The following is a 12,275-nucleotide window of genomic DNA, read 5'->3' as shown; positions in this document are numbered from 1 at the left end:
CTATTATTATTTCTTTTACTTGCTTGTGATATGTTTGTGGCTTTGTAGAGGTGTCTGAAGAAGCAGCCAAGCTAAAATAGTTGCAGGTTTTCCTAGCTTTGCACGGATGTAAGCTGTCACTGGTGGTTCAAGACCACAGAAGGAGTTAAGTGTTGGGAGCCAGGGCCTCTATCCCTGCAGTAAGTTAATGGTAGGAATACTTCACAAACACAGCTAAATACAGGCTAAATATTTGGATACTTCTTTGCATTTGGATCATGGCACTGTCAGTCCAAATTCAGTTCTTTGGCAGTATTTATAAGGCATATCTTAGTCTGACATAAACCAAACAAGGCTACAGATGTTCTCTCTGCGGAAAAGGCTTTATTTGTGCAAATGCCTTGCAGTTGGCTCCTTCTGCATGGGCCAGTGATCTAGAACCTAAGGGTCAGAAATCTCCCCCAATGACTACAAATCTCTAAGTATTTTTAATGATTTCAAGGTGGATATTCTCACAAATGTGACATGAAAGGATCAGCAATGAACTAGTTGTGGGGTACTCCTTAAGGGAAAGAACATGGAAAAAACTTACTTTCAGAAGAAGTGTCTGAGAACTGGAGAAAACAGAGATTAGGCTTCAAGAAAGGACAGCAGATGGCATCTGATTTGAAATCATTTGTGGTCTAACCAAATCTGTTGCTCCTATGTACACCAAATCTTTTCTTATAATGATTCTGACATGACATATTTTATTGGAGAGGGATTTATTAAATGTTTTGCAGATGGAGGAGTTGACGGAAGGAATTCGCTGGGCTTTTATTGACATGTTGGAAAAAGAAAATGACTGGATGGACTCTGAAACAAAAAGAAAAGCTCATGAGAAGGTAACAAATATAAATGTTGAATGAGTAAAATCCAGTTACAGTAAAGATCTGACTTGAGCGACAACAGAATGTCATGGACTGTACTTGCAGTTCCAGTTAATTACTCATCATTTTGTTTGTGAAGGCACATGTGCCACATTTGTTTTGCTAGAAGCTGAGCTGTCTGAGCTCCTGCTTCTCTGAGGAAGTTTTTTTTCCTACCTTGTTCTTCTTACCTTGCCTCCATATTTCCCCATCTGACTCTGGCTGATGCAGACTATGAGCTTGTTTCAGATTTACCTGTACGGTGGCTTTTCTTGACAAGGTCTTCATCTTGAGTGGGATATCAGGGACACAACAATCTACAAACAGAAAACAGTGTCTAAAACATCTGGGGCAGCTGAGGGTGTTTGCTGTGGAGATAGAGGATCCAGCCTAGAAGGGGATATGAGAATAGTCCAGGTTTCATACTTTCTCCAGTGCCTACCTTGAAAGCCATCTTTTAAGAGTGTAATGGCCATCACAGCTAAACATTCATTTCCCAATAGAATAATGCCAGTTACGAAGTGCTATGATCAAGGATGGCATTACTGGTCCCCATTGCTTTCAGATAGGGGGACAATAGGATGCAGGAGGTAAAGGTAAAGGCAGGAGGATGTGTTCAAAGCTTCCTTTTCACTCTCTTCCCACATTTACAGCACGTGATGTGTGGAAAAAAAGGTTGTCCAAATGCAGAGCTCTGTCCCTAGAGCAGCAACTGGAAGAAGAATATAAAAAGCCAAGTGGAGGGCATTGTGTAAGTCTGTGTCCTTGTTTGTTGAGGCAATGGGATATCAGTGAATTAGTAAGAGCCCTCTTTGAAAAAATTGACATGCAAGGGCAGCTGAACTGTTCGTGCTTACTGTGCTTGAATGAAAATAGCAGTGTTTTGATTAAAAAGCAAACACGGCCTTCAAAGCTTTTTAGAAATTCTAATGAAAAGGTTATTGAGACATTTTATCATTGGAAAGATTTAGATTTCATATACAGCCATTTACATTTTATACAGTAGTGCTCTTCATATATGTGCAAATGAAATAGAGCTGCATAAATGCACCAATAAACTCTACACCAAGAGAATAATAGTAAAATGCCATTTATTTCCTACTATCCTGATGGTAAATGGACTGCAGTTATTACTTCTTACTGGCTGTTATGCTTGGTTTTTTTACTAGAAATACCCTTAGAAATATAATGATCTGTAATTTAGATATTTGTTAAAATTGGTGCAAAATAAGAGCAGGAAGATTTTCTAATAATTTCCTTGATAAGGATATTTCTATATAACAATCTGCTTAATGATTTTGTTCAACATTTGCTACCTGCCTTTCATTAGGGAAACAACACAAACATTGCCACAAACTAATGAACTCCCTAAAAAAGCTCTCCCTTTCCCATTTTAAGGAGGGTTTTCATCAGAAGGTAGGTTAGGTTTTGGGTCAGTAGAGATGCTGACACACATTTTGGAAGCTTATGGTACTTTACTCCCAATTTAGGCATCTCCCTGAAGTTTCTGAAGTTAGTGGGGTGAGTCTGGGCTGAATAATGTAGGACAAATTAAATTCAAGAAGTGCAGCAAAAATAATACTACAAGCCATACTACTAGCAAATGAATAGCAAATGCTTTAAATCCATTCTCACTGACTTGAACAACCATTTTATAGTTTACTGACCTAGGAACCAGGTCAAGCTTGTAATATACAAGTATTATGTAAGGTCTTAGATGTTGTAGCAACAATTATGTGGTAGCATGTACAACTATAAATTTAATTTCAGATTCACAGAAACAGCTACTTGTTTGGAAGAAAAGAGTCTAGAGAGACATTTTGGTAGATTTCCAGACACAGAGTGTGTGCATATTTATTAAATATTATTTATTGCTAATGATAGATACTGGAACGCTTGGATGAGCATGTTTCTAATTCAAGAAATAGATTACTACATGTATGGTCACATAATTCACTAGGGAACTCTAAAGTTTATAGTACAACAGACACTTCAAAATCTGTTACACTGTTCTAATTAAATCTCATGAGCCCAGCACTTTATGCTTACTTTTTTATTATTTGAGCTTTAATAAAGCAGCGCAGACAACATGAATTCTGTGGCAGAGACTGGTTGACTAAAAAACCCCCCAGTATTACTTTATTATACAGATCTGTAAAAGTGATGTTTCTTTATTGATAAATGTCATCCACATGCTGGATTCTGCACCGAGTATTGAGTAACAGCAGGCACCAAGTGTAAGTTGGGAGGGGAAAGGCTGGAGAGCAGATCTGCAGAAAGGAATCTTGTGGTGCTGGTCAGCAGCAGGCTCGATGTGAGTCAACAGTGTGTGCCCTGGCAGCCAAGAGGGCAAACCCCATCCTGGGGTGCATCAAACACAGCACGACCAGAGGGGATCATCCCACTGTGTTCAGCACTGGTGCAGCCTCACCTGGGGCAACGAGACTGGTTAAAGAGCTGGAAGGAATGTCCTGTGAGGAACGTCTAGGGAGTTTGGGGTGTTCTGGTTTGGAGAGAAGGAGGCTGAGACACCACTTCATTGCTCTTTACAGCTTCCTGAGATGGGGAAGTGGAGAGGGAGGTGCTGATGTCATCTTCTTGGGATCCAGTGACAAGATGTGTGGGAACAGTTCAGAGTTGCATTATCAGGAGAAGTGTAGACTGGACATTAGGAAGCATTTCTTTACCTAGAGAGTGGTCGAAAACTGGAACAGGCTTCTTGGAGAGGTGGTCAATGTCTCAAGCCAGTGAGTGTGTGTGAGGCATTTGGACAATGCCCTTAACAATGTGCTTTAACTTTTGGTCAGCCTTGAAGTGGTCAGGCTGTTGGTCTAGATGTTCCTTGTAGGTCTCTTCTGACTCAAATGTTCTATATCCTATTATATTCTATTAAGTAAAGAAAGGAAGTTATTAGTTAGGTAAACAATGTCTTGGTCTTTCATGATTTCATCAGTAACTGTTACATTATCCCTTATAACAATGCCAATTAGAGCTCCTGCCCTAAATGCTGTGGCAGAACCGTATGTTGCGTGGAAATGACCATAATTCATATATTTTGCTTTTCCTCTGTATTTTTAATCTCATTGCATTCTTGAAATGTTCGAGTGCTCTGAAAAGAAAAGAACTGCAGAAACCTGGTAGTGATTTTGTTTACTGGGCCTGCTGCATGTGACCTATTTAATTTGTCTTTAGCTGTTTCTTTAACTAAAGGCATATTTGGATCATTAACAATTTTTTTACTCATTTCCTGAAAGAAGAGTAAAGTCAATGCAGGATTTAGGTGTCTGTATAGTGATCATAGAGAGCCTTGTGGTGATTGTATCTTTAGAGGGCAACACTATAATGTAAATGACACGTCAGTTTTGAAAGAGAATTAATTGCAAATCCTCTCTGTGATTCGGATACTCACTGGTTTGTGTTTTCTCCTTCCTGTTTTCTGACTGATGCCCACCTTTCTTTTGCACTTGGCTGAGGCCAGGTTTGTATACCTGTCTGTCAGCCTGATGCCTTGCAATCAAAGGAACCATCGACCTCCAAAGGACTTACAAAAGACCCTCTGGTAGAATCGATTCTTGAATTTGGCTTTAGGCAGCTTGTCAGCTCAGTCTAATCGCCAAGATGTTTCTCTGTGACTGTCTTTGTGTCTGTCCTGTTGTTTTAAGTTACTCAGAGAGGACACTACTAATTTGATGAGTCAAACCATGTTAAAAGAATCAAATCTGCTACTCCAAGAGACATAGGGAACAATTGTCTTGCAGCCTTGATTTCTGAGAATCATCCCTTTAGCCCTTGTATACTTCAGAGTTAAGGTTTTACACTCCCTTTGTAACAAAACAATATAATGAGATAACATCTAATAATTTACCTCTATCCTTCTTCCGTTCCTTCCTTTCTGTAATTGAAACATGAATTTAATCCAGAGCATCTGAAGGCCAATCTTACAAAAAAGGTTTTTATCACGGTTAGGTGACTCTGCCTTTACATGCAGTTCTCACCTAGCTCTCTGGATGGAGCTCACGCTGCTTCTAAAGGAGCTCGAGTCGGAGAGAAGCGTTTGGCTCTTCACTGTGATGTTTTCTGTCCTGTCCTTCCTCCTCTGCTCTATTCAACCCTTGCTTTATTGTACTGTATTTGACTATCATCTCAAATTTGCTTGAAGTGTGCCTGTTAACCTCCCGAATTTTCAATGGAGTTCTCTGATAAACAAACAAACAAACCAACAAAAAAACCCCTGAAAGCTTCCTCTTCTCACCCTTTTAATGTCTCACTTTTGTAAGGGTCATTAAATTTTACCCTCATTTGAGGAACAGAGACATTATTCAACTGAGTGCAGCTCCAAGGGTGGGTCTGGCAACAGTCTTTGAGTATGTGGTCTGTGAGTTACCAAAGCTGAGCAGAGAGATCCCTGGTCGGCTGCCCAGGCACCTGGTGAGCTCTGTGCCACCTTACAGCCTCTGAGAAGGATAGCAGATGAGAGGTGTGGGGAGAGAGAAGGGATAGCCATTTGTTTCCCTTACAATGAAGGTGCAGATTGCAGCCAGCTACAGCAGCCAAACAGTACTGACAGCTGTGTTTGGGCATGGTGGGCCACAGGGAAAAGGGAGAATCCACAACTGAAACTCCATTGACATAACTTGTGTGATGAGGGCTCACATCTTTAAAATGATAATTTATTGCTGCTTCTCTTCAAAGGATAATTCAGTGGAAGATCATCCCTCAGATGTTAAATTATTCCCACTCCTGGGCAGGAACCATTATTTTATTAATCACTCTTTTTCCTTCCTGAAATACCCTTTGTGCTTGAGTTTAACTGGGGGCTTGAAAAAGACTTGTACACAAAAGCCTTTTTTCTGAAAGTTTGTGGTTCTCTCGTAAAATATTCTGTTAGGATATGGTAAGAGAATAACTTCCTATTAGGAAGTTGTTGCTTTTTTTTTTTTTTTGCTTTGCAGTACTATTTTTAAAACATGGATGATAAGCTAAAAAAGCTTGTTTTTCCTGTAGTAAGATTTTTCTGTAATATTATTAACCTCCTTAGGTCATGGAGCACAAATCCCAAGGTCACTGTGCAACCATATTTTCCCTACTGAACTTGCGTGCTGCTTTGCTTTATTTCTCTCTAAGGAAGTTGTATATGCGACATTTGTTTTCTTCACATCTCTCTGAGTCAAGAGGAGCACAGGAAAATACATGGACAGTACTCAGCTATAGGTGGCTCTCTCGGGCAGTGTTTGGTGCCTTTGTTTAGCCTACAGGGTTTGTTCTGCTGCTTCAGAGAGCTATAGCAAACCTCCCTAAATAACACAGTGTAATTTAGGCCAATAGCCCTTAGGAAATCAAGAGCCATCTGTACAAGCCCCGATTTAACAAAGTATAGGTAGTTTACAGGAGGTAGGTGTCCATGGGTTCTCCCACTGAAGCCATTCGTTTCTCAGCTGGAACTTACTGGCCGTATCCAGCCCTGCAGTTTATTATCTGAGTCCCTGCCATCTTTCCCAGTTCTCTGTGGTCTCTCGTTCTTCACATTTGGGTGATTTCACTGCCATACTGCTCAGACCAGAGGTCCAATGTCTGCTTCGGACAGTGGCCAAGCATTAGCAGATGTTTAGAGATAAATGTAAGGACAGGGCAAGCATAAAGGGACATGTTCCTGCTATCCCTTCCTGGCCTCTGACAATCTGCAGCTCAGTTGTTTCCTGAGCCAGAAGTGGTCTCTTTGTATTTATTCATATTTTCCTGCTGTGAGTTTTTCTAATGACTTTTTGAACCCACAACAACTTTTATCATCTGCAACTTCCCAAAGCAATGAGTTCCACTGCCTCACTGTGCTCTGTGTGAGAAAGCATCTCTTTTGCTGGTCTGGAAAATGTCACCTTTTCCTCCCGTGTTCTTGTAGTGGGGAAACCAGAGAATCTTCATTGACTGTTCTATGCTTGTTCTCACTTTTGCTCCTGTATAACCTTGGCACAAGAAATACATGCTGGGAGAATGGAGCCTCCTGCTTTTCTTCACAAAGCCTGTCCAGGGCATGCACTAGATACAGTTCTGAAAAATAACATTTCATTAAGACCTGAGGCATGCCCAGACAAAAAGGCCAGGCACCACAGCTTCAAGAGCTGAAATTAATCTTGCTCAATGCCATGCTAATTTTTCAAAAAGATGACAAATCATCCAATCTTGAGAGTGGTCACTGGGTACTCTGCAAAAATTAAAAATGCCTTTTGTTTCTTGTGGGATTTGTGGACTCATCCTACGAAAAATAATGTGAAAATATGACAGAGGACCAGCCCTGAGACTCAGTACCTCCCTTATTTCAAGTAGGCTTTTTCAGGAATGAAGGCCAGCACTTCTTAGAGAACTTCACAAAGTGTAAGACTGCTTCAGAGCACTTACAGAAGCTGCCAGACACACTTCAGAAGAACTAAGAAAAGAGGGAGAAATTTCCAAAGGCTCTAACTGCATTTAGACACTTCATTCCTGTTCAAAAGCCAATAGGGCTGACTGCTGACTTCCAAATTTACTGGTTTTACTAGAAAGTTTGATTCACATATTCTTGAAACAACCTTGTCATTTCTAAACTGGAAAGTGTACTTTAGTTGAGTGCCAATGGAATCTTGGCCACACTTTTCCTTTGTGGAAGCAAGCGTTCTGAAATTACAGAATCACAGAATCAACTAGGTTTGAAAAGACCTCTGAGGTAATCTCTGTCTGTATTCAAAAATTTAAGGTTCTGCTTGTAGTTGCATTGCAAGGAGCAATGAGCAAGTCTCCTCATAAGGTTGAAATATATCGGAGTTCAGAAAAGGCAGAGTCACTACTTACCTAGTTTGGAATTGGGTCAGGATTTTTAGGCTACCACTCCTGTACCATCACTGAGATAGCTGTTTGGAAAATGCCAATTTTTAGAGTGATATTTTTTCACCTGAAAGATACAGAGAAGGTAGGGTACTCTCCTTCTAGAGCAGAAGTGTTCAGTATTTTTCTCTGAATAAATATAGGTCTTCGCTTTCCATCAGATTAACATTGCCTTTTTTTTTTAAGTCAAATATTTATTTCTCACCACAAACTTTAATTTTTGAAGAATAATCTCTCACATCCTGAATTTAATTTAACCTTCTCAGGAGGACTGGGCTTTCCTGTTCAGTAACAACAGGAGATGCTCTTCTCCATTGGCCAGAGTTGAAACTAATAGCCATGGCATGTTTGCTTATCTCTTATCTCTGGGGTTAGATTGCTGCTGTCAGCTTCTCCCTTGTTATCTGGCTGCTGCTACTGCTCACTCAGTTGTGCAGGGATGTCAGTTCCATTAATAACCTGAGCACCGTGCAAACAGATAGTGGAAAACAGGTGAAGGGAGAGGAAATTGTATTTAACCCTGATCTCAGAGCTGTCATTTTTCAGACTCTGCCACGACTCCATAGGGCCAGAATGGGTGTGTGACATCAAAACACTTGTGACAAATCTCATGCTTGAAATAGAAGAAGGGAGACAGATGGACAGACACACCTGCAGATGCTCAGGGACCAGAGTGAATCTGAAGCTTTTGTGGCAGAAATGCAACATGAAAGCATTGATATGCTGAAAGACAGATTCATTCTTCCAGAGGGCAAGAGATTCTCCACCACCCCTAGAAGTCTCAGACAGTTTCAGCTTTAACTTTCATTATCTTCTTTTGTTTTGATAAGTAAACCTGTCTCCCGTAGAGGTACAATTACAAAGACAATGTAGTTCCCCAGCTCAGCAGTAACAGATATTGAGATATGGGAGACCCATTCTCTGTATGGAGAAGTCTACAAGGGCACGTTCAGGTTTTTAATTAGCATTCTCTGTCCATTTCCGATAAACGTGCATTTCCTGGCTGTGGTGATCTCCATGTCCTGTATATTGCTACCTGAGCCAGTTTGAGCAGTGTTAAAAGGAGTCTCTGCCTTGTCTGGTCCCAGCTGTATCTAGACTGAAGCTGAAGCTCTCTTGTGAAATGAGAAATGAAAAGGGAATTTTTCATGTGCTTTTCGTTATTAAAAAAAAAATAATTGCCCTGCAAGCTTTGCTTAACCTTGAAAATATTAAATGAATATGAACTGATGCAAGCAGAGGCTAAGGTCAGAAGTTGTCACTTTCTGGAACAGGTTATTCAAAGTTTTGCACAGAACTGAACAAGAAACACTGTGGTAAATCATATCCCATACAGTTGTGATGAGGAGAGAGCTTCCTTGCCCTTTCCCGGTCCCTGGGGCTGCCCCTCTCTCAGTGTTTGGTGCACTCTTCATCACACTGGGGGTTTTGGGTCCCTGGGGACTTTCATTTTACCAGTGCTGTGGGTTTTGTTAAGCTTGCTGCTTGCCCAGAGCTAATACAAAAACAGCAGAAAAGATTTTTGCAGCAAGGTGGATGTTTTTCTAGCAAGAGGTGGCATGAAAGTGGGAGTCTGGGTCAACTCATGAGGTGCTTTGGGGGTGAGCAGTGAAACAAATCCAGGAAGGAGTTTCTATTAAAAATGCAACATAATAATTTCTGCAGCTCACCAACATAATAAAGTCCATCCAAAGGTGTCTTTTTTTTTGTGCTATTGCAAATCCTTAGGATTCTGGTGCAAAATTTATTCAGTAAGAATATCTCAGGTAATTTCAAAGCACAAAGAGAATTTTCAGTTGGAGGAGTATTTGGCTAATGCTTTTTTGTTTTAAGACACAGTTGTATTAAAAAATATAGAGTATTTCCTGAAAATAAAGACATGACAAGGTACGGCTTTTTAAAGTGCCAAGTGTGTGTCCAGGCTTAGCTCTGGTGCACAAGCTGTTAGAGCCCTGTCAAAGGCAGTTTAGCAGCATATACCATGAGATATATATATACCAGCAGGATGCTAATGGTAGTCTGTGCCTTCAGACCACAACACTTCTTCTGGCTTGTTTGACGTGCAGCTGGAGGAGCTCCTAGCTGTCCACACATAGGCATGTCCTAAGTGATCCACAGGTGTGCAGAGGGGAATCCAGTGCAGAAATCCCCATGCTGGAGCAGACTTGTCACTGCTGGTGTGGTGCCATGATGCCATAGCTGAGTCGTTTGCATATCTGGACATCATCCTTTTTTTCTGGACCATGAGCATCATTTCAGCTCCACTGAGAATCCAAAGACCCTTAAAACTGACCAAGGTGCTTTGGACAGGAAGGGTGTTATAAGGTGTTAAACACATCCTTTGCCAGGAACTTGGTTGCCGTGGTCTGCAGTATAAGTGCTCTTATGTATTGTATAATCAAAGATGAAGATATTTTATGTGTTTCTTTTATACCACAAAGAAAGGTATTTAATTTACAGACTTATGATTCTGTTAATGAAAGACAGAATTTATGTCTGTTATATATAATATTCTGTACAAAATAATGGAATCATCATAATTGTCATACAGAGGTTACAAATGGAAAATGGCATTGAAATATAATGGGCAAAGGACTTCTTTTTCCTACCAAAATTAAAGCAAAGCTGGCAGCAGAATGGGTTTGGAACCAAGATGGTAGGAGAAAATAGGAGTAGGTCTATTAATTGTACTGCTGCATTGAACTGAGGAGTTAACGCTTGTGAAAATATCACAGTCAATTAGTATATTTATATCAGTAAAACCAAAATAAATATACTAATTTCCCACTTTCTGTGACTTGGTCCAGTTCTATTGCTAAAAAAAAAAAAAGAAAAGATAATCTAATGTGGGATTAGTTTAAACTGAAAAGTTAATTAGTTAATTCCAGTGAAACTATCATCACAGTGCTCAAACCAGTGACTGAGTCTTTGTATTCCAGAGAGCCAGAAGCGAAAGGGATTTAGGACAGGAAAGAGTGTCACTGAGGTACATTGTTGTTTTTTCTGGCTCTTCTGTCCATGGTAGTCCTACTAAACTTTTAAGTGCTTGTATCTTTATGCTTAGTAATAGCAATATTGCCTTGCTAGATAGTAGCTATTATGACTGAACATATAATCCCAGTGAACAGTTTGCTTAGGAATTGCTGTGTCCCTTTTCCTCTCAGTTTCCTAGTATTATAATGTATTGTATGGTATTTTAAGAGTATTAGATAGTATTTTCTTGTCAGTAAGTTTTCTCTGAGTGAGGCTTTGGTTTCAAAACATGATTCAGAGGAGGAGGTAACTAGTGTATCACATAAGTCTTCTCCCCTTTCCCACATCGTGTGTCCCCAGAAAATTTCTTGTGCAATTCCAGCACTTGCTGGGTCTTTCCATGCAGTAGTGAGTAATTCAGCTCACTGATCTGGTGGAAAATTGGCTGGGGAAATATTTGGTTAGATTCCTGCTGTGGTAGTGAATTTCACAGAAAGCAGTCTCACAGAAAGATGTGGCAAGGAGCTGAGGCAGCCTTTGGAGACTGTGGGTGCAAGCAGCATGAGCAGAAGTATGGACAGAGATGAGAGGAACAGGGAAGAAGAGTGAGAACTAGCGCATTTTTTCATTTGGCAGCACAAAGCTGTTAAATAGACTCATCTGGTTTTGAAACTACAATGTGTATTTAACTGAAAGCAATTTTATGTGTATGTGATGGGTGTCATTACTCACTTAAGTCACTAGATTTATTTTTTTTCCCCTGGCCTCAAGCTATTACAAGAATGGAATGAGAACTGTATTTTCTGTCTTCATAATCAATTATTTTAGAGCATTCAAAACAATTATTGTAATACATAGGGGATGGTTATGGTGCAGTGTGAGGTGGTGGTATGTGAATTATTATTAAATGAAACACTAGCTCCTGAAGTCTACTCAGTTTCTATTATTTTATTATTGTGACATGCAAATAAAAGAGGACAGTTAAAGCCAAGGTTTAAAAATAAATAGTTTAATGATTATCTATATTCTGGAGTATGGATTACAGACAGTTCACTGCAGATCAAGTACTGTTAAAAATTGCCATTTCAGGCCAAGTGTTCATGTTTGAATTGACACTTCACTTTTGATTGTATTTGACAATGTGCAAATCCCTGAGATTTCATGTGGCCCCACAAAGGAAATACTATGCATCATTAAGGTGAGCCCAGTCTATCTCTCACTCAAATCAGTGGGTCACTTCTTACTGACATCCGTAGGACTGGGCTTTAGCCCTGTGTTGGAACTTTTCTGTGTTTTGCCAAGATCCATAACTCCATTTTCATAGTTTTTCTATACATAAGACCTAGTTAGATGCAGTGATATTTATGCAGCAGTTTTACCAGATGGCTCTTGAATTATCTGCTTTCAATGAAAAATGAAATGACCAGACACGTACATAAAGGCTGAATTAATCTTTGTAATTAAATGGAACATTACTTTGCCGTGAATGATTTTAGCTTTCAGAATGTATTTCATGCTAATTTTTCAGTGAACTGTAATTGTATTAATTTTTTATATATT

The 12,275-nt window shown here is 39.8% G+C and overlaps 1 protein-coding gene across 1 annotated transcript in view; it reads left to right on the top strand.

The window, feature by feature from the left end:
- The window catches only part of PHEX (phosphate regulating endopeptidase X-linked), a 100,592-nt gene that overhangs the window by 47,882 nt on the left and 40,435 nt on the right, over positions 1-12,275 (top strand). Inside the window, exon 12 of the mRNA XM_051794868.1 lies at positions 762-863. Within this exon, the coding sequence (XP_051650828.1) occupies positions 762-863 (102 nt within the window). The remainder of the gene's footprint in view (positions 1-761; positions 864-12,275) is intronic.

Source organism: Manacus candei, unplaced genomic scaffold, assembly GCF_025592945.1.
Source record: "Manacus candei isolate 608988 ecotype Guabito, Panama unplaced genomic scaffold, ASM2559294v1 h1tg000041l, whole genome shotgun sequence".
Taxonomy (NCBI): domain Eukaryota; kingdom Metazoa; phylum Chordata; class Aves; order Passeriformes; family Pipridae; genus Manacus; species Manacus candei.
The sequence above is the reverse complement of the archived record's forward strand: the minus strand, read 5'-3'. Positions and strand labels throughout refer to the sequence as shown.